The sequence below is a fragment of the Henckelia pumila genome, chromosome 2, assembly GCF_033568475.1.
Source record: "Henckelia pumila isolate YLH828 chromosome 2, ASM3356847v2, whole genome shotgun sequence".
Classification (NCBI taxonomy): Eukaryota; Viridiplantae; Streptophyta; class Magnoliopsida; order Lamiales; family Gesneriaceae; genus Henckelia; species Henckelia pumila.
Genome location: NC_133121.1, coordinates 68714084 through 68737989, shown reverse-complemented (window position 1 = coordinate 68737989; position 23906 = coordinate 68714084). Strand labels below are relative to the sequence as shown.

The 23906-nt window shown below is 38.4% G+C and overlaps 1 protein-coding gene across 1 annotated transcript in view; it reads right to left on the bottom strand.

The window, feature by feature from the left end:
* The window catches only part of LOC140885440 (cytochrome P450 76T24-like), a 40836-nt gene extending 17197 nt beyond the window's left edge, over window positions 1–23639 (bottom strand). The window contains exon 1 of the mRNA XM_073292398.1: window positions 22763–23639. Coding sequence (XP_073148499.1) covers window positions 22763–23566 — 804 coding nt within the window. The 5' untranslated portion in view covers window positions 23567–23639. The remainder of the gene's footprint in view (window positions 1–22762) is intronic.
* Window positions 23640–23906: the final 267 nt, after the last annotated feature.

The window sequence follows — 23906 nt, the reverse complement described above, 5'->3', positions numbered from 1 at the left end:
TTGATTTATGTTTATAATTGAGTTCATCATGTTTTTCTTTCTATGTTGATGTTTAGCTACCTTTAACATAGATTCGTAAATTGTGAATTGCTATCGAGAGATAGATTCCTAATTAGGACGAATGATAGAATCCGTGGACTTAAAATATGCATAGAGATATGGTATTTAGTACATGTTGATAGCCGTAGACCACCAGGTTGAAATTGTAGAATTCATAGAACGCAAAGCAATCGGTCATGATAAATAATTAAAGAGATTTAATTACTTCATTGATTTGATTAGTTTGGCATAACCTCGAGAGAGAGTGTCAATGTTACAGGAAATTCTGTCAAATTTATAAAGATAAATTGAGTTTCAATCGTCCAGTTCAATTAGGGGAAAGGTGAACCGGAAATTCCAACAAAAATCCTTTTGAATTGTTATTTATCAACGTGTGATTTGTTTGTTTGGTTGCAAGAAATTTAAGTTTACTTACATTGAGTTTTAATTTTAGATGTTAGATAAATCACAATTCAACTTTTTGATACTTTGTGTGGTGAGAAATTGAAAAGACAAATTAGTTTCAGTAGTCCCTGAGGACGATACTCGTACTCAGTACACTATATTATTACTTGAATCGTGCACTTGCGATTATTTCGAGCTTAATTGATAGACATATTTGAATTGATTTTTTTTGTGGTAGTATTTCTTCGATCAAGTTTTTGGCGCCGTTGCCGGGGACTAAATAGATTTTAATTTGTCTGATTTAATTTTTCTCTATTACAATTTTAATCACTCTTTCCATCTGTGCACTGCAGGATTTTCTTGCATTACATGCAACACTCACCTGAGGGACTATTGCCTTTTGATCCAGAGATCGACAGAACCTTTCACAGAAGAAGAAGGCAACAACAAGAAATGGAAGAAGAGCACGAACACGAACAACCAGTTTACAGATCCATGATGGATCTAGCTCTGCCAAATATTGAAGGTGCTCGACCAAGCATAATCCGGCCAACTGTAGCAGCGAATCACTTTGAGATAAAGCCGGCGATTCTTCAAATGGTTCAGAACACGCTTCAATTTGGTGGAAGTGTTATCGATCAACCCTATGTTCATCTCACAAATTTTCTGGAAATTTGTGATACATTCAAGATTCAGGGAGTTTCAGACGACGCAATTCGTTTACGTTTATTCCCTTTTTCACTTCGAGACAAGGCAAAAGCATGGCTAACAAATTTACCTGCAGGTTCCATCATAACTTGGGATGACTTGGCGAAAGCTTTCCTCACCAAATACTTTCCACCATCGAAGTCAATGAAGCTGAGATCCGATATCACAACTTTTTCCCAAGGTGAACAGAAGACGTTTTATGAAGCATGGGAATGCTATAAGGATCTGCTGAGGAGATGTCCACACCACCAATTACCAGACGGTCTAGTGGTACAAACTTTTTACTATGGACTTTCTCATTCAAATCGTACCATGTTAGATGCAGCTGCAGGTGGGAATCTACTACGAAAGTCTTCAGAGGATGGCTACGAATTAATTGAGGAGTTGGCAACCAGTAGCTATCATCCTCAATCTGAAAGAAGTGCAGCTCGGAAATCATCTGGACTTCATCAAGTTGATGCATTCACCTCTGTGGCTGCTCAACTTGAGTTCATGAACAAAAGGATCGAGGAACTGAGTGTAGGACATTCGGCGATGCGAGTGCAAGAAGTATGGTGTGAAAATTGCGGTGCAGAGCATTTCACGAAAGATTGTCAAACATTCTCTCAGCCAGAGGGAGTTATGGCAAGCCACATGGGGAATCAGAATCGCCCTAGGAATGACCCATATTCGAACTCATACAATCCAGGGTGGAGACAGCATCCGAATTTTTCATGGGGTGGACAGAATAAGCCGTATGGAAATCAGAACTACAGCAGGCCGCCTCAAGAGGAGAAGTCAAGCTTGGAGCAGATGATGCAGAAATTTATATCATCTACTGAGACCCGCATGCAGAATCAAGATGCATCGATAAAGAATCTGGAGAATCAAATAGGGCAATTGGCCAAATCAATTTCCAGCAGAGATCAGGGTACTTTTCCAAGTGACACTGAGAAGAATCCGAAAGAACAGGTGAAAGCAATTGAATTAAGGAGTGGAAAGACGGTCGAGCCTGAACAAAAAAGCGAGAAAGAGCCAGAAACAGTTACATCAGAAAAAACTTCAGGTAAGTCGTCTATCTTAACACCCCCACCCACTTCACAATCAAAAATTGTTGCACCACCACCTTTTCCTGCAGCTCTTAAGAAGGCCAAGCTAGAATCTCAGTTTGGTAAATTCTTAGAAGTGTTTAAAAAATTGAATATCAATATACCCTTCGCTGATGCACAGATGCAAATGCCAAGTTATGCGAAATTCTTGAAAGAGATCCTCTCTAACAAGAGGAAATTGGAGGATCATGCAATGATAAGTCTGACGGAAAACTGCTCAGCGCTGGTTCAGAATAAAATCCCACTAAAGCAAAAGGATCCAGGGAGTTTCTCTATACCCTGTGTAATTAATGATGTTCAATTTCATAAGGCTTTGTGTGATTTGGGTGCGAGTATAAATCTAATGCCTTACTCTGTGTTTAGGAAATTGAACTTGGGAGAACCAAAGTCCACTAGAATGTCGTTACAACTGGCGGACAGGTCCATCAAATATCCACGGGGTATAATCGAGGGCGTACTTGTAAAAGTGGGCAAATTCATCTTCCCCGTGGACTTCGTGGTGTTAGATATGGAAGATGATTTGGACATGCCACTCATCTTGGGTAGACCTTTCCTGGCAACAGGAAAGACACTAATAGATGTCCAGAAGGGAGAGTTGCTTTTGAGAGTGGGAGAAGAGAAAATTTCGTTTGATGTTTTTAATGCTTTAAAATTTTCTCAGAATAATGAAGAATGTTTTCAACTAGATGTAGTGGATTCACTATTATTTGGTTATGTGCAGGATACTTTTCAGGAACCATTATAAACTGCACTTATATCGGAGCATGTGGACGATTTCAGTGATGAAATTGAAGAGATGACTGCATATTTGAATGACAACAAGTCATGGAGAAGAGGTGGAAAGCTTAGACTTGAAGATCTTGGCGACCGAAAGGATTTAGTCCTTCAGAAACCAAGAATTGAGGAACCACCCACTTTGGAATTGAAACCATTGCCTACCCATCTCAAATATGTATTTTTAGGTGAGAATGATAATTTACCTGTCATAATTTCGTCTTCTTTGACAGGTGAGATGGAGGCCAGATTAATGGATGTGCTCAAGAATCACAAGAGTGTATTTGCTTTGAAAGTGGCAGATATCAAAGGAATAAATCCGTCCATATGCATGCACAAGATCTTAATGGAAGAGAGCATCAACCCATTAGTCCAACCACAGAGGAGACTAAACCCGAAGATGCAGGAAGTTGTAAAAGCTGAAACGATCAAACTGTTGGACGCAAGTATTATTTATCCTATTTCTGATAGTCCATGGGTAAGTCCAGTGCAATGTGTGCCAAAGAAAGGGGGGATAACTGTCGTAAAAAATGAGAATAATGAATTGATACCTACTCGGACAGTTACGGGTTGGCGTGTGTGCATAGATTATAGAAAATTAAATGACGCAACCCGTAAGGATCATTTTCCCCTCCCTTTCATTGATCAAATGCTAGAGAGATTGGCTGGGTATGAGTTTTACTGCTTTTTAGACGGGTATTCAGGATACAATCAAATAGCGATTGCACCTGAAGACCAAGATAAAACAACTTTTACATGCCCATATGGTACGTTTGCTTACAGACGTATGCCTTTCGGATTATGTAACGCTCCTGCTACTTTTCAGAGATGCATGACTGCTATTTTTCATGATATGGTCGAAAATTTTTTAAAAATTTTCATGGATGATTTTTCTATTTTCGGTCAATCTTTTGATGCATGTCTGCATAACTTGAATTCTGTGTTGATGAGATACGAGGAAACCAATTTGGTGCTTAACTGGGAGAAGTGCCATTTCATGGTGACAGAAGGTATAATGTTGGGTCACAGAATTTCTGAACAAGGGATCGAGGTGGACAGGGCAAAGGTGCACGTCATTCAAAATTTACCTCCACCCACGACAGTAAAGGGAGTTAGAAGTTTTTTAGGACATGTTGATTTTTATCGGCGATTTATTAAAGACTTCTCAAAAATTGCTAAACCTCTGTCTTCCTTGCTCATGAAAGATGCCCCTTTTGACTTTGATTCGAATTGTTTGCAGGCCTTCGAGGTGTTGAGAGAAAGACTGGTGACTGCGCCAGTACTGACATCGCCAAACTGGGATCTTCCATTTGAGGTAATGTGCGATGCCAGTGACTATGCTGTTGGTGCGGTACTCGGCCAACGAATAGACAAGGTATTCCGAACTATCTACTACGCTAGTAAGACTCTTAATGAAGCTCAGCTGAATTATGCCACCACTGAAAAGGAGTTGTTAGCTGTAGTATTTGCACTGGACAAATTTCATTCGTACCTTGTACTTTCAAAAATCACAATTTACATAGATCACTCTGCTATTAAGCACTTGTTGGCAAAGAAAGATGCAAAACCTAGACTGATTAGGTGGATCTTACTTTTGCAAGATTTAGAGATTAGGGATAAGAAAGGTGTTGAAAACGTAGTAGCTGATCATCTGTCTAGATTAGAATGCATTCCGGATGATGCACAAAACGAACTATAGGACATAGATGATTGGTTCCCTGATGAAAAATTTTTCGCCATAGAGAGTTCACCATGGTATGCACATTTTGCTAATTTTCTGGTCACAAGCACACTCCCACACAATCTATCCTTCCATCAGAAGAAAATTTTTTTATCGAATGTCAAGCACTACTTTTGGGAGGAACCATTTCTGTTTAAAATATGTGCTGACTCAATGATTCGGAGATGTGTGGCGGAAGGAGAAATCCAAAGCATTCTCAGTCATTGTCATGATCGTGAGGTAGGTGGCCATGCTGGGCCAATCAAAACTGCAGCAAAGGTACTTGAATGTGGGTTCTATTGGCCCAACCTTTTTAAGGATGCGCGCTTGTTTGTCTTAGCTTGTGATAGATGTCAGCGGACAGGTAATATCTCGAACCGAAATGAAATGCCGTTACATAATATCATTGAGTGTGAGATATTTGATGTTTGGGGAATCGACTTTATGGGACCATTTCCACTTTTTTGACAAAAAAATACATTTTGGTCGCAGTCGATTATGTTTCAAAACGGGTAGAGGCCGAAGCTTTTTCAACAAATGATGCACAGGTTGTACTGAAATTTTTGAAAAAAAACATTTTTAATCGGTTTGGTACACCCCGTGCAATAATTAGTGATGGTGGCACCCACTTTTGCAATAAAATTTTTGACAAACTCTTAAAGAAATATGGTGTCAAGCATAAAGTCTCTACCCCATATCATCCCCAGACCAGTGGTCAAGTAGAAGTATCCAATCGAGAAATCAAACAGATTTTGGAGAAAAGTGTGAATACTAATCGGAAGGATTGGGCACTTCGACTGGATGATGCCTTATGGGCCTATAGGACAGCATTTAAAACACCTATAGGCACCTCCCCTTATAGATTGTTGTTTGGAAAGGCATGCCATTTACCTGTTGAATTAGAGCATAAAGCATATTGGGCTATTAAGACTCTAAACTATGAATTTGCTGCTGCAGGTGAAAAAATATTGCTAGAGCTTAATCAACTGGAGGAATTCCGCGACAGTGCATATGACATGGCGGTTTCGTACAAGAACAAACCAGGAGAATACATGACAAGCGCATTCGACAGCGGGACTTCAAGGAAGGAGATGTTGTGTTGCTGTTTAACTCCCGGTTAAGACTATTTCCCGGAAAACTGAAGTCTAGATGGTCTGGGCCCTATAAAATCACCAGGGTGTACCCATCGGGGGTATAGAGATAAAAGATGCCCGCAACGAGTCGTTCACGGTCAATGCTCAAAGGTTAAAACACTATGTGGGAGGTGATGTGGATTCCACGCCAGTCATCACCACATTGACTGACCAAGACTAGTTTGGGGAGGATGAAAAGTCAAGCTCTCGACTATAAATTGAGAACTACATTCTACTTTCCTTGTTATTTATTTGCATTTTTGTTCATTTTAGTAAGTGTTAGAACTTTTTAAGTTAATTACTGTTATTTCTCGAGTGGAGTACTGTCTCTGAAAATTTTTCAAAAACGAGGGGGTGCGCTCGCGCGGCAGTTTTCTGCCGCCCGCGCACCAAAACACACTGTCTCAGAATTTTTGGAAACGAGGGGGTGTGCTCGCGCGGCAGTTTTCTGCCGCCCGCGCACCCAAAGCCACTGTCTAAAATTTTTGAAAAAAAAGGGGTGTGCGCCCGCGCATCAATTTTCTACCGCGCGGGCGCCTCGCGAAATCTCAGAATTTTTAAAAGCCCGACTCCCTTCTTTCTTTATTTATTTCCCCTCTTTCTTTTCTCTCTAACCCTAAGCTTCCCTCGCCGCCGTCTCTATCTGAATCTCTTACCATATCTCTTCTCTAATTTTCACAGGTTCTTCGCTTGATTTCTCATCTCTATTGACATGGCGCCCAAGAAACAGAAGATTGCTACCTCTAGGGCCAACCCATCCAAAATCATAGAGGAAAAATTTATTTCAAAAGAAGCCAAGGCGAGGTATGAAGAGGCCAAGGCTGCAAGGAATCCAATTGCAGAGAGGGGGATCGATCTCTCTGAAAAACTCACCGCCTCCCTTGGCATCGTGGCTCGAGGATGGGCCGAGTTTTGCCGCCAACCTCTCGCGGCGTTAGTCCCGCTGGTCCGTGAATTTTATGCCAACGCCACCGAGCGTACTGATAGCACAGCTTTCGTGCGGGGTAAGATGGTTTCCTTTAGTCCCGCTGCTATTAATGAATTATTGAAAACTCCGGATGTAGATGATAGCCAATTTCAGGCATTTAAGGCTAACCCGGATTATAATGAAATCTCGAATGTCCTGTGTTATGAGGGTAACGTGTGGAAGGATTCGGTCAAATTTATATCTTTTAAGGAAAAATATTTGCGGCTGGAACCGGCCTTGTGGTATGCTTTTCTGACTCACAGGTTGATGCCGGTGTCCCACACCCATGATGTCACAATGAGCAGGGCGGTGCTGCTGTATGCCCTGCACAAGCAATGGCTGCTTAATGTTGGACAAATTATCAACCGAGAGTTGTACATGTCCATTCGCACGTCCAACATTTCAATTTTTTTTCCGAACATTGTTTATTTATTGTGTGTGCAAGCTGGTGTCCCATACAGGGACGACGAAGAATGGTTGCACCCAATGCAGGCAGTGGATAACACAATATTGAAAGCAAAACATTCATTCCACCTCCGAGAGTTTCAACCTCCTAGCCAGGCCAGCTCTGGACCCGGTCAATCATCAAGGAGTGTGCTTAAGCCACCCCCTGCTCGCCGCACCACGAATGACACATTAAGCGAGATTTCGGCTTGGGTGCAACACATGGAAAAATGTCAAGAGGTGAACGCCGCCTACAATGAATCCACCAACGCCATGATGCGAGGACTGCTCGCAAATGCTGGGATGGACCTGGCCGCTTATCCAGTACCACCGCCATATCCTCCACCGTTCCAATTCCAATATGCTCCACCGGTTCGGGATATGCCCGAAGACATGGATGAGGAGGAGTCTGATTAGTACCAGGGGAGTTTTTAGTGCTTTTTGTTTTTATTTGCTTTTTGTTTGTTTTTAGATTTGGTGGTGTTAAGTAGCATTGGGGACAATGCTCATCTTTAGTTTGGGGAGGGTGTGTGTCTTTTGTGTAATCATGCATAATGTTTTTGTTGCTTACAGTGCATAATTGTTTGCATGTGTGTTGAGTGAGGCGATGATTGGGAGCCGATGATGAGATGAAGTTGTGAATTTTGAAAAAAAATTTCTCTTGACTTGACATGAGAAACTGTAGGTTGACCCGTGAATATTTTAAGCACTCGTGTTAGACCAATGGATTGTAACGAAAGCTTTGATGAAATTTCTGTCTGTTTGACCATTGAACGGCAATAGGTGTTTTGTGGATCTTAATTGTGTTCTATGAATTTTGACGAGCCTCTAGCATGACACTTATGATCTTGGGCGCACCTAGAAAAAAAAAAGAAAGAAAACATTTTTTTTACAACTCCATCCGGGCCTTGAAAGGATTGAAATCCTAAAAGATTAAATTCAAGGCTAAGTATGCGGATAAAATGGGGTTGATGCTCCATCCGGGCTATAGACGAGGGGATTAAGAAAAAATTCGTATCCTAGCCAGTTATAGCTAAGTTAGCGGGTAATTATTGGGGCTAAAGCAATACCGGGTGTAAAATTCGGAGGTGTGTAATTCACTATCTCAAGGGAGGTGGGTGTGTCTAGAGTCGTTAGAAGGAATGGATACTTGAGAGTGAAACTTTCACTGAATTGTAAATAGGTCGCTAAGAAGATTTGGAATGGATTTTGTTTGAGTTGCATGAAACTGGAATAACATGTCACACACACACGTTCACGTTAAATTGAAGGTGGATTATGAAAAGTTGAGAGCGGTGTTGATTTTGTTTTGAAAGTGAACTTCTCTGAGGCTTTGATTTCTCATGAATCGTTCTTACTTGTTTTTGTGTTTTCATTCTAGTTCTCACCTATTTTGCTTGAGGGCAAGCAAAAGGTTAGTTTGGGGAGGTTGATAGGAGTCGTTTTTGTGTGTTATGTTGCTTTGTTTTGCGTTTGTTTTGCATTCGTTTTGTTTACGTTGTGTCTGTTTTTTTTCATTCTTGTTTCGTTTATTGTTTTTTTGTTTTTGTTGTCACTCCTCTGGTTTATTTATTTATATGGCAGGGATTCACCAAGAAATGCTGATACTCAGTGAGAAGGCGATGCACAATGGAGGCCGTGAGGAGAGCATAAGAAGAAAGTCACATTTCTGGAAAAAGCAAGGCGCGCGCATGCTGTTATTTTCTACCGCGCGGGCGCAGTCATGGTTGAGAAAGACAGTAGCTTGATTAAAGAGAGGCGCACGGGTGGTCATTTTCTACCGCATGGGCGCGGTCACGATTTTTGGAAACAGTAGGTGGCAGAGTTTCGAGGCGCCCGCGCGGTAATTTTCTACCGCTCGGGCGCGACGCGCAGATTTAAGTTATTTATTTATTTTTAGAGTTTATTTGGGGAAGGATTGTGTGATAATATAAATACAATTATTTAATTAGTTTTGAGGGTTACTTTTTGACGCACATCAGAGGGCTACCGGCGGCTGAACGCTTGAAGAATTCTATTCTCCGTTGGGAGTTTTTCTTTTCTTCCTTTTCTGAATTGTTATGATTAAACCCTTTTTGAAGATTGAATTTTTGTAATGAATTTCAGTATCTAAGTATTTATTTTGTTGGAATCGAGGGGATCCTAACCCCGAAACACTTTAGTGTGATTGAATCATTGGACGTATTGAGATTTGATTTATGTTTATAATTGAGTTCATCATGTTTTTCTTTCTATGTTGATGTTTAGCTACCTTTAACATAGATTCGTAAATTGTGAATTTCTATCGAGAGATAGATTCCTAATTAGGACGAATGATAGAATCCGTGGACTTAAAATATGCATAGAGATATGGTATTTAGTACATGTTGATAGCCGTAGACCACCAGGTTGAAATTGTAGAATTCATAGAACGCAAAGCAATCGGTCATGATAAATAATTAAAGAGATTTAATTACTTCATTGATTTGATTAGTTTGGCATAACCTCGAGAGAGAGTGTCAATGTTACAGGAAATTCTGTCAAATTTATAAAGATAAATTGAGTTTCAATCGTCCAGTTCAATTAGGGGAAAGGTGAACCGGAAATTCCAACAAAAATCCTTTTGAATTGTTATTTATCAACGTGTGATTTGTTTGTTTGGTTGCAAGAAATTTAAGTTTACTTACATTGAGTTTTAATTTTAGATGTTAGATAAATCACAATTCAACTTTTCGATACTTTGTGTGGTGAGAAATTGAAAAGACAAATTAGTTTCAGTAGTCCTTGAGGACGATACTCGTACTCAGTACACTATATTATTACTTGAATCGTGCACTTGCGATTATTTCGAGCTTAATTGATAGACATATTTGAATTGATTTTTTTTGTGGTAGTATTTGTTCGATCATCATCTACAACCGAAGGGAAAGCAATTCAAGAAGTCTGGGAGTAGTTCTTCTAGCTCCAGCGGATCGAAACAATTTGGCTCAAGACAGAGTTCGGGAACTTCAGGTGCGACTTGCAGCAAGTGTGGAGGTCGTCATTCCAGTGTTTTATGTAGAGGAACTTTTGGTAGTTTCCATATTTTTCATCAGACGGGACATTTTGCCAGGATTTGTCCTCAGCGTGGTTCTGAGCTATCTCAAAATGTTCACTCATTTCAGCCACCTCAGCATAATCTTATGGGAGGTAATCATAATTTGAATCAACCTCCGAGGCAACAGGCCTTAGTCCATCCTCTTCACGAGGATTTTAAGACTCAGGTTGCACTTGAAGGTGACTTAGCAGGTAACAGTTCGATTTTGGTTTTTTGCTCTTATATTGATAGATACTGGTGGGTTCCTTACTTTCTTATTGAGGAATTTGTTATGATGCAACTCTGCCTGCTGAGCTTTTGATTACTGTTGTTGCTATTCTTCGCTTTTGAGAGGAGGAATGGTTTTCTTCGAGGTTAGTCCGAAATTTTGAACTTCGATTTGAGGGGAATAAGATTGAACTGGGCTGTTTAGTACTTAAGTTATCAAATTTTGATTATTTTGTCTGTATAGCTGCTTAACTAAGTACAGGGCTACTGTGAGAGGTTTTCAGAGAGTTTTCAGATTCAGATCTGAATTGATAGATGAGTGGAAATCTTTCGGTAAGAATTCTCGATTCAAGGATTCTTTGATTTTTGTTTTGTCGAATGACCGTTTGTTGTAGAGAGGTGAAGAAGGATTCTCGATATTTACTGTTGTTGTCATGGAATTCAGCCCTTATTGGTTGATGTACCCGAGTTTTAGAGTTTGCTGAAATTGTTTCGCATGAGATTCCCGATTTGCCTCCGATTCACGAGGTTAGATTCAGCATCGACTTGAGATCAGACAACATCAGTTCAGAATTGAGAGGAAAATGTTCCTTAGAACGCATTCAGGACGAGGTATGGCCGTTTTTAATTTTGACATGCTGTTTGAATTGACAAATGCTCATGTAGTATTTATGAATGTTAGGAACCGAATCTTTCAGAGGTATTTAGTTGAATTCAAAACTATTATTATCGATGATCTTCTTGTCCTTTTGGAACGAGAATCATACTGATCATGCAGAGCATTCAAGGATTGTCATACAGATTTTGTGTGCCGAGTAGTTGTATGCTATTCTATCGACGTCTGAACTCTGATTGGATCGAGTTGTCTTTCCTCGATCATATTATCTGTTGATAGAATTTTTATTGATGACCTCAAGACTGAAGCTGGTATGAATTGATCTAGACAGATATTTGTACCTGAAGTTGAAGATCTTGGGTTTTATGAGTTCTATAGCTGATTCTTCGAGAGATTCTTATCGTTGTGACGCCGATTACTCAGCAAAATGTTCCTTCTGTATGAATCGTATGAGACCGTTTCTTATTGACCTGAAGAAGAGATTAATCAGCTTTTCAGTATTCTTTATTCCTTTCATACTGATGATCTTCAGTGCATTACTTTTTCTTATCGAGATTTGGGATATTATTTCAGAGAAATCATGCAATAGCTTAGGCATTGAGGCAGCTGAAGACGCTCGAGACTCAATGTATGGTTCTGGATTTGAGCTCGCTGTGATCTTATTGATTGGAAGATCTCGCGTCATTTTCTTTATGAGGAAATTTCTGAAATCTTTTCTGATCTTGGGAATTGAAGTATTTGTTTCATCGTCTGTATTGATTATTAGACAAAAGAAATGATTAGATATGATAACGGATTTTTGACTGTGAAATCCATTCTATCCGAGGAATTTGGATGCAACAGCTGATGTTTTGAGCTGAAGATTTGTTCTCTATTTTATCTACTATCGATATTTTCTTTTGAAGCAATGATTACTGCATGCCTGACTTAGAATTTGAAGCAGATAAGAAGTCTATCAGAACTCTTTCGTTTGAGCCAAACCAGAGTTGATTGAGAAGATCAAGAACGCTTCGAAATCTGATTCGATTTTTAGAGTTCGATGAAGAGAAGTCAGAACTGGAAACCGTCTGAGTTTCAGGTCAGGGTTGATGCCGTATTTGTGAGTAATTGTACTGTTGTGCTCGATGTTTTTGAATTGAGACAGCGAATCTTGTGAGAGGCGCATATCAGTCATTTCAGCATTTTTATAGATGGTCGAAAGTAGTATATCGATATGTTAAACCAGTCTTGGTGGATTCAAAAAAGAGCAGTGTTATGAGATTTTGTCCAAATGTTTTGTACTGTCGGCAGGAGACAGCAGAGAGAGAAGGACCGATTGTTTGTTGTACATTTATCTGTTCAAAATGTAAATGGGTTTACTTTTCGATGGATGCTATCCCGAAGCTACGATCAGTCTGAGATTGAGATGCTACCTGAGTATGATTGACATATTGATGGAATCTGCTATTGCATTCCGTGCAAAATGACATTCAAACACGATCAGATGGCCACATTTTTGTCCGAGACGTGGTCAGATTGTTTGGTCTGTCGAATTATATCGTTTCAGACCAAGATCCTTGATTCACTCTTCGAATTTGGACTCAGTTTTCAAGAGGTCTTTGTTATTCGATTACATCTGATTACAAATTTAATCCTCAAAACAACGGACAGCCAAAGCGGGCGATTCAGACTTTAGAGGTTATGCCTTGAATTGTAGTGCTCGACTTTAGCACTAGTTGGAAGAATTCTCGAGTCTTATGGAGATTTTGTACAACGATAGCAATCAGACGAGTATATTGATGGCACCTTTTGAAGCATTGTACGCGAAGAGATGAAAATCTCGATTGTATTGAGATGATTTTCTGGGTTCTCTGAATTGGGACCAGATATGTTTCGAGGTTTAGATAGACAGATGAATATTTTATGTCAAGAGTGAAGACGACTTGGAATAGATAGACGATGTATTCAAATATCCGATGCAGATCTTTGTATTTTGATCAAGGAGACCGAATATTTTTTCTGAATATTTAGCCTTTTCAGAGGCTTTGTCAGATATGAGAAGAGAGAGAAGTCGTCTCTGGGATTGATCGATTCTCACTAGAGTCTGGAGATGATAGGCGATCTTGCCTATAGACTTGTCTTTGTTCCGTCTCTTCTGGTATTCACGATGTGTTTTCCATCTTTTGTTGCGGGATAACACCAGATCCTTCTTGTTTTCTTCGACCAACGAGATTGAACGTATTGAGATGTTGAGTTGCTTCGACCGATTCCGATTTTTAACCGAACAGATAAACAGCTCCGGAACAACCCAATTCAGTTGTGACAGTGCACTTGAGCCGATAGGGTTTAAAGAAGCGGTTTGAGAGACATATTTTGTAACGTCCCAAATTTATCTTAATCGAGTTTATTTGAGATAATCGGAAATTATAGAATTCGAGGGCCGTTTTGAAATTTATCAGGGACTATTTTGTAAGTTTCGAATTTTTTGGGGACTAAAATGCAAATATTATACTTTGACTTAGTCTTATTATATGTAGAAGCATGACTAGGCTTCCTTCATTATTTCTTTTCTTCCCAAACGTGATTCCCCTCCATTGAAGCTCAAGAACGAGATCTTCAAGATTTTTGTTCCCGGTTTTTGCACGATCCGTCCAGTAGAATTTAAATCCGAAGTTAGTTTTGCGATCCCGGTAACGAGAGCTTTGTTCTATCGTAAGTATTTCTCCGATCAGTTATATTTCATTTTTTGGATGTCGTTGGAATTCAATTCTTTTTGAGTATGATGTTCTTGAGCTAGTTCTTATCGTTATTTTGAAGACGGATCGGAAAAAGAACGACGGTTGGATTTATTATGAATTTTCTAGTGATTTTCGAAAATGGGGATTTGGAGATTGATGGTTTTGAATTGTTTTGATTGAGATGGGACTTCTTATGAGTTGGTTGAATTGTATTGCTATGTTGTGATTTCCGGTTATTTAGTTTTTTTAGTCGTTATGTCGCCAGTTCGGAGTTTTGGATTATTGTATGAGTTGAATTACTTGAACCGGGTTCCTTTGAGTTTGAAAATATTTATTGATCAGTTATCGCTCCTTACAGATTGGTTTGAAGGCACTTGAGTTCGAGGTTGCGGATTTTGGATCGTTTTAGAGTTGAAGTCGGTATAGTATAGATTCTTTATTGACGATTGTTTTGGATTTGGAAGAGTTTTGATATGGGATTATCGTTGATTGTCCAGGTTTGGAGCACTTGCATTTATCGAGAAATTTATAAGACGACTTCGGCTTGAATGGGACGAGTTACTCGAATCCGACTTGATTCGAGTATTCCAAAGAATCACATACTTGCATGTTTAAGTGAATTTCTTGATTTATATTATTGAATGTATTATGATTTTATATGCATTCATATTGAGGCAATTGATTTGTTTCATTTTGAATTAGACGTTCTGGGGATTATAGTCGAGTGGCATTTGTAGGGGAATTACTACAATGGCCGATCAACTCTCTATAGTTGCTCCGGAGTCTAGATTATTGAAATATACATCATCCATCTCGAGGAGAGATTCGGTGCGATTGTTGTGATATTTTACCCTCGGGATCCCAACAGAAGAATCAGATAACCGAATTACCTTTTGATTATCCGAATTGATAATCTCGATTTTAAAAGGGCATGCATCTCATTTATAGTTCTTCTTAAATTATATGGTTGTTATATATATCATGATTTGATATATGTTTGATATTGCATGTTCTGTCTCTTTTACTGAGAATATTATTCTCACCGGATTATCCGGCAATTGTCTTGTCTTTGTATGTGTACTTGGAGACATATGGGGCAGGACCAAGTCAGAAATCGCATGGATAGGTGGTCGAGTGGATAGAAATGAGGACTTGTTGTTTTATAATCGAGTTGTATATTCGAACTTATTATGTATTTTGGATTGTAAACTAGAACCGATGCATGTTCTATGCTTTTGTATATTCGGATAACTTTAGACATACTTTGTATTGTATGATGCTAGATCGATGTTTTATGCATGTTGTGGTTTGAGACTTGAGTTTTTGAGTTGAACTTTGGATGTGAGATTAAATCTGGAATTTTGGCCCAGAACCGGTCTCGCTCGAGCGCATGATTGTGCCGCTCGAGCGAGTCAATTTTTACTCTTGAGGCAGGGTAAGTCTCGCTCGAGCGCATGATGTTGCCGCTCGAGCGAGCTGCCTTGGTGGTTCTCGGGAAGAACTTTGCCAGCTCGAGTGGGAGTTTCTTACCGCTCGAGCGAAGCCCTTTTTTAAAAAAAATTTCTTGGCTTTAAGCCTTGACTTTTTGTGGATGCTTGATAGTTTATTCCTTGATTAGATGATTAGAACCAAGGTCCTCACAGATTCCGATAAGTAGTGATTTCCAAAAAATTTTCTGAGAAGTGTATTCTTATTGCAGTCTTTGATCCTATCTCTTTCTTATGTGATTGAACCGTATTCGATTTCGAGGACGAAATCAGTTCTTAGAGGGGGAGAATTGTAATACCCCAAAATTACCTTAACCGAGATTGTAAGATATTAAACTGATAATCGAAGATTAGGAAATTTGAGGATTTAATTGGTATTTGATTAGGGACCAAATTGTAATTTTTTAAGAACTTGGGGACCGAAGTGCAATTTTCCCTATTTGACTTATTCTTTGATATTTAAAGGAGTGAGAGGCGTGTAGGTGGCAAGATTTCTTCTTCCTCTTCTTCTCCATCATGCCTAAACGCCATTAACGCCCCTTTGAGATTTCTGATTTCATTTCGTGCTCGATCCGTCCATTAGAATTTCAATCTGAAGGTATATTCGCGATCACAGCTGCGATAGCTCCGTTCTACAATAAGTTTTCTTATGTTTCAACATGTCTCGATTTTTAAGGGTTGTAAGAATTATATGATTTTCGGATATGTTGTTCTTAAGCTAGCATAGATCGTATATTTGAAATTGAATCAAAAAAATAACGTCGTTCGGATTTGTTATGAATATTTAGGATTAATTCGATAATTTGGGTTTTGGGATTTGTTGGAATTGCATTGAATTGGATGGACTCTTGTTGTTGTGAGTTGTTGGAATTGTTATATTGATGTTTGTATTTTCAGTTAGTCGAATATATAGCCGTTATGCTGTCGGTTTGAGATTTTCAGAAATTGGGGAGTTTGATTTAATTTCGGATTTGATTTGGGGTTGACTGGTTGTTATTGGGTTTTTTTTTTATCTCCGTACTGATTGTACAGAAGAATATTGAGTTCAGAGTTCGCAGAATTAGAAGCGTCGAAGAGTTGATCGAGAATTGGTAATGAGTTGACTTAATCGTTGAATTACGATTGTATGGATTCTAATTAGAATTCTCTTTCTTTTAGCTTGTCCATATTTAAGTTGCATCGAATCAAATAAAAGTTAATAGACGACATCGAATCGAAAAGGGACGAATTCTCGAGTTCAGAGTGAATCTCGAGTCCCTAAATCACATACATGCATGATTACTTGTTTTGTTTGATTTCGTGCATTAGTTGAATTATTTGAATGCATTTTGATTTTTCATATGCATTCATCTTGAGCCGAATTACTTGATTACACATCGAATTAGATGTTTAGGGGACTATAAGCGAGTGCATGGGTTGTTGACGTCTCCCAAAGTCTGAATACTCCTTATAGATGCTCCAAAGTCTAGAGGAGCGAGATATGTCGCATTCACCTCAATCGGGAGAGTTGGTTAGTTGTGGTGATATCTTGGCCTCGGGATCCCAAATTGAAGTAACAAAATTCCCTTTGATTTTTCGATTTTAGACAATCTCGAACCCCGGAGACATGCTTTGCATTTTATTGCATTTTGAATTGAGTTGTTGTTATACTAATTGAATTGTTTGTCTCGTTGCTACGTATATCAGGATTCAATATATTACGTGGATTACTTGTTATGTCTCTTTTACTGGGAATTTTATTCTTATCGGATTATTCGGCTGATGTCTTGTCTTTGTATGTGTGCTTGGCAACATGTGGGGCATGTTCGAGTCAGAGGGAGCATGGCTAGATTGAGTTGGGAATGCTAGAAGTGAGGACTTGGTATAGAATTCTAACTTTGTTTTCGAACTCGTTGTACTCATTGTATTTTGATTTGTAGAACTTAGAATTGATGCATGTTCTACTAGTTCGATTATTGTACAACCTTAAAATATCATGTACTGTTTTGATACGAGTTGTATGAGATTATGCATGTTGAATTATGTATATTGGAGTTGGAATGGAGTTGTGCGTTCTGGTACCTGTCTTTTATTTTGCTGGTATAGCAAGGCACCGACCCCGTGCCACATCCGTATGGGGGTTCATGTACCTTCGCATTTTGGATTGGTTCGATAATTGTTCATGCACGGATCCCATACATTGGTCCATGCATGGGTCCGGATGGGTTCGATCTGAGGTTGGAAAATCTTGTCTTTGAAAAGCTAGGCACGGACCCGGGCACGGAGGGTTCACGGAGTCCATGCCCAAAACAGAGAGTTGGGTTTTTAGTACATTTTTGGTGGTCCGTGTATTTTGTGTCCTTCAAACCCTTGGCTACAGATTAATGCACGGACCCGGGCACCGAGGGTGCACGGGGTCCATGCATGCCTTTAAAAAAAAATTCTTACCTTTTGTCCGAACTCTCTGTGGATTATTTAAATGATTTATTTTGTTTAGATGATTAGAATCAAGGTCCTCACAGCTTGTAGGCTTGGACCCTAGATTTGTGTTGTTAGGAATATATTAGAGAGGTACATAACTACTGACTGATATTGCATTTTAATTTCCATGATCCATGTTTTATTACTTTATTATTATGTTGCATGTGCATATTAATATTGAGCCGTATCTACTTCGAGATAGTATTTCGAGTCGGGTCGCTCAACCTTATGCCTTTGTTATATTCTCGGACATCGGGAGATGCCATGATGATGGGGATTGATGCTACGTATACAGTGATCTTCGACGAGTGTGGGGAGTTACCCAATGTATTTGACCCAGATAATACTATACACTCATTGGCACCTAGTCTGAGCGTGACTTGTAAGTTGACCAGAACCCAGTCATTTTCATGCATCATATCGATTTGCATACTCGTACTTTACATTCTAAGCATCTCAGTCTATTTGACGGGGCATGTCTCAATTTGGACGAGGTCAAAAAATCGAGACAAGGCTGAGATCAGGATCAGTGGTTGCAGAGTGTTTTTATTTCTTGTTTGAGGGTTTGATACATTTTCTTTCGAATTGGTTGAATTGCATTTACCTCTTTGGTTTTAGTGCCGATTTTATTTCGCCGATTTGTTTTGGATAAACTCGTTTTCTGTTTTTGTTGCTTTACTGCTTACTTATGTTTAACTAATTGCATGCCTAAATGTTAACTAGTAGGTGATCCGGTTTGGGTCATTACAGAGCCCGTATCGACCGATAACACTAAAGAAACTCCAAAGGTGTCCTCACCCACTGATGAGGCAAATCCCTCGATCGCTTAAGCTCCCCTAAACTGCTAATGATATTGTTACTACTGGCACCAATCCATCTGGTGCTTAGCCTGAGGTAACTGTATCCAATATTCCTCGTCCTTCAACTACTGCTATAGGTCCATACAGCACTAAAATAGAGTTGGAATTCATTCTCTCGGAGATCCCACTCACCTCAATGGATGAGGTCTTCATTGCCCGAAACTATCTTTGAAGAACCGGGTACAACATCCCCCTCTTCAAAGAAAAATGGAAGTTACCTCGCCTGCTTCTCCACCTCCGGGTGACAAAAAACAGACACGAGATGCTTCTCCTATCATTCCTGGAGAAGAAGGAAATAGCAATGCAGATAATATGGAAGAGGATGATAAGAAAGCTAGTTCAGGCGATGACGATGATGATGATGATGATGATGATGATGATGACTCTGGAAATAATCAAACAGCCCATGTCATAGCTAATGCTCAAAGGACTGCCAAAAATACCATTTAAGAAGTATTCAGTCATCTGCAGCATGTAGAGACATTGATAGCATCGATGAACACTCTCTTGGATGCCTCTATTCTCTCCAAATCTGACATCCGCAAGCCTATTATGGAAAAGGTTAATAGCCTGACTATAGACATTGCGGATAGAATGAAAGATTTGATGGATGAAAAGAAGTACTCCCATAATCCTGTTGTCACCATGTCTAGTCAATTGACACAAATAGAACAAAGGATAAATGCCCCAATGGTCAACATGCAAGCAGCCATCGACACCCAACTTAAGGAAATTATTGATCATAACAGACGTTGTGCTGACAAAAAGAGGGAAGATGATATATAAAGGCAAGAGGAATCAAGGAGAAGAAAATATGAGGTCAGGAGAAAGAAAGAGGAATATGATAAAAGAAATCAAAGAGGTGGTTGATCCGGCAGTAGAGGTTCTGGTAAAGAAAGTGTATTTGGTACCAGCTGGCTCAGGCGACAACCAATATTTTTTTTTTGGTTACCTTTTCTTTGTAGGTGTAATTGGTTTTTTTTTTTTCTTTTCCACTAACATCATGTAACAATGAATTCATTCTTTCAATTAAGTTCATTTCTTTTACTTCTACATCATATTTATTTTTCAGAGGCTCAAGTTTTGTAATCACCAAAAAGCGAGAAATTGTTATATCACTTAGTTTTGGTAATAAAAAATACTATTTCTTTGTTATAAAATAGTTGCCTTTAAGTGTAATAACAAGTAATTGAGCGTCCATCTCAACTGAACTCAAGCATTTAAAGATCTCAACCGGATGCACTCTTTCACAGTGCCTCACCCAGTCAGGAAGATTGCCTTGCCCGGACAAGAAGATCTATTCGCACGGTTATACTATATATAGCTCACCTCAACCGATTATAATCTTGCCAAGTTTTTGAATAACGGTCTTTACATATCTTCCGATTCAACATTCACATACTTCAAAATAATTCAGATATTTTATCAAAGAAATAGGTTGACAAGCAATGCACAATCATCAAGAATTAAAAAATCAGATAGTTACCTGAAATGTACACTGCTAAGGGTAGGTGTAAAGTTTTCTATGACCGTTATTTTTCTTATTTGGAAGCATTCCAAATCGCGCATTAAATAGAGTTTCTTATTTATCAAAGAAGACGACAACAACAAAACTCTTTCATTTATGAGGCCTACAGTCAAACGGGTAATGGACTTATGCAAGAGACACTATAAATATAGAATGCACCTAGGGGTGTCAATTCGGGTGGGTCGGGTGGGTTCGGGTCGGGTTGAAGAAAAAAATATTTAAAAATTCCTCAACCAGAACCCGACCCGAACCCGAATCAACCCGAAAATGTTCAACCCGAACACGAACCCGTATAACCCAAACCAACCCGCTCAACCCGAACAACCCGATTTTTTATTATTATTATTTATTTTTTTAGCAAAATAATTAAATAAAAATTCAAAACACAAAATAATAATAATAATATTATATTTAATCATATGATAACAAAATCTAAGCTTATATATAATTTAAATTTAAAAGTTTAGTTGTAGAAAATTTAAAATTTATTTACTACAAAAAATAAAAACATTATTTTAAAAAATAAAAATTTTACAAAATTAACTTTAAATCAAGAAAATATATTATATCAATATAAAATAAATATTTTGCAAATAAACAACATATGAATTTGTAACAAATCTTTTTTAATTATATATATAAAAAAGAAATAATAAAAATATTCGGGTCAAATCGGGTTGACCCGAACCCAACCCAACCCGACCCAACCCGAACCCGAATAATTTTTTCGGGTTGGCTTTCGGGTCAACCCGATTCAACCCGAACCCAAAAACCCCCAACCCGAACCTGATATTTTTCGGGTTGAATTGTGTCGGGTTGGCGGGTTGGGTTGGTTTTTGACACCCCTAAATGCACCAAACCAGAGAACACGAGAATTGATCTATCAATTTTATCCAAGAACTCTTTCTTACAAGATTGTATTCTCAGTAATTTTGAGCACTTAATAAAGCCACATTATTGACTGCTCAATCAACGTAACCCTCTCTTACAAAAATAATGTCAGATGTTTCAAGTATCACCTCGAGGTTTCTAAAGCTGATCTCTCGGCCGCTTTAGAGACAAAAATCCTTTGTAGAAGATTTTGACTGTTTGGATCTAAAGATTCAAACATTCTCGGTATTACTTTAGTGTTGAGTTGATAATATTTGAGATCTTATCCTTGTGTTAACAAAGAATTCCGATTTAGGCGGTGCATAAGTCCTAAAGTTGGAGTTGATTGTATACAAGAGTATAGTATAAACCAAAGTCTTCTTGTGTATTCCTTTGTAAGTGGAAGAAATGGAGATGTAGAAGTATTTAGTCTTCAAACTTCCATATATCACGTGCGCTTTATTACTGACTTCATTTATCTTGTTGATAGTATTATTGAGTTGAATACAAAAAAAACTCATCGAAAAGTTTCAAATTATTTTCACACTACTTGTTGTTTGATCATTTTCAAGCGTTGAGATATTTGGTCTAGTTTGGTTAACATCTACTCGACCGACCATAAGTTTTGGTAATTTGCAAAAAAATATTTTAAGAAGTGTATATTCACCCCCTCCCCCCTCTACAAACAATCGATCCCAACAGAACACATTTGGTATTTGGAATTAAGAAAATTGCAATGTCCAATATATATTTGTCCCTACAATTTTATTCCTCTGTTTTTTCGAAATTACTGTCAAGTTAGCATCATATCAACACACTGATATGACAGTGCACAACGTGGGAAACATATCGGTATATTTTGAATCAGTGTCATATCAAGGCTAGCTACATAAGCAACACGCCAGTAAATGATTAAAATTATAAAATATCTAAGGGCAACAACAATAACAAAAATATTTCCATCAAATATTTGTGGACACATCATTCCACGTCATAAATAAAATATCCCACCATTCAAATCTCTCACACATCACAATCAAATATCACACAAACCAAACATTTGTGAAACCCACAATCATTTTATTACTACACATTTATTTTTCATTCACATAGAATAATTTATCAACTTTATTTTATAACGACTAATTCGTAAAGACAAGTATAATTAATTTTTAAGACTAAATTTATTTTAATAAAATATTTAAAAATAATTGATAGAACACATATACAACAACACAAAGATTTTGAAAATTATATTTTAATATTAAAACTTGGGTAATGCTACATGTACATTGAGGATTACACGTTGGGTTACACATTGCACTTGAAATTACATGATTATCCTACATGCATTTTTGAAAGATTTTTTCCAAATAAAGTGCAGGATAATTATGTAATTCCAAGTGCAATATTTAACCCAACGTGTAACCTTCAATGTACATGTAGCATTACCCTTAAAACTTTATATGATATCAAGTTTCGTGTGAGCGACCAAATCTCAAATTTATATGTGAGAAAGAAACGAGATCATGTATATTCTCATGCATGGTAGTACCTATGCGTGTATTTAAGGGTGACAATTTCTTATATTAATAAATATGGATCAGAATCTATGAGTAGCGAGCTATTAAGTAATTGATATGGATGAAATATAATATCTCACCATAAGCAAATGTTTAATCTGATTCTGAGGCAATTCTGATTCACTACTCCTTTGGCTGAAATCCAGAAGAACGTCGAGTATATCATTTGTGATCAATGCAGAATCTTGCCTTCTTGCTTCTGATCTTTGGCTAATTATATCGTCTAATATGGCAAACATTTTCCCCACATATGCTTTTGCTCGACGTTTAATCCCCTGAGGATCCACGAATTTAAATACAGGGAAGTAGTCAGCAATATTGGCTGTGGAAACGCCTTGGATCAAAGCCTTGACAATATCCATAAACACATTCGGTCCGGAATCGAACTGAGAAAGATCACGTGAGAATAAAGAGGATGTAATAAGGTTGAGTGATATAGAACAAGCCATGCTAGAGACATCAACAACTCGACCAAAATCGCAACAATCTTTCATGTAGTCACGCAACTTTCTCAAACTTTCTTGGCGGAGGACTTGGGTTTCATCAAGCTTTTGTTGCGAGAACATATGGTTTTTACATATTCGACGGAGAACCCGCCACCGGATATCAGTCGTCGGCAGCCATATCATCGACACCTTGTCGTGACCGTGTACTTGGGACACGGCCGGAGTCGCTCGGCCGTAGAAAGATTGGTCATGTTTTTGTAGCGCTTCTTTGGCTAGTTGAGGGGAAGATATGACTATTATGGTGATGCTACCGAGTTTGAGAGTCATCAATGGACCATAAATTTTTGAGAGGTTGGCGATGGACCGATGAGGGTTTTGTCCTAGGTCGAACATGTTTCCGATGATTGGGTACGGTTGAGGCCCCGATGGTAGCTTCATCGTCGGCCTATAGCTATAGCCGACGTTTTCTAGATTCGTCTTTAATGATGTTGGAGGTGATAGTACATAAAAACATGTGCATAACATGATAATACTTATGAAGAGAAACAAGAATGTGATCACGAGTTCCATGGACAATTTTTTTTTCTTTTTTTACATGAATGAAATGAGAACTGTCATTTATAGAAGAGGTTTGATGGATTGACCAAATTAGAGTCCTAAAAATGTCCAATGCATATAATTTAAGTAATTTTTTTTATTTAATGAAATAATATATAAATCTATTTGTGTGGTTATAAGTTGTCGTCCACTTGGACAAGGATTGGATCCCTCAGTGTGG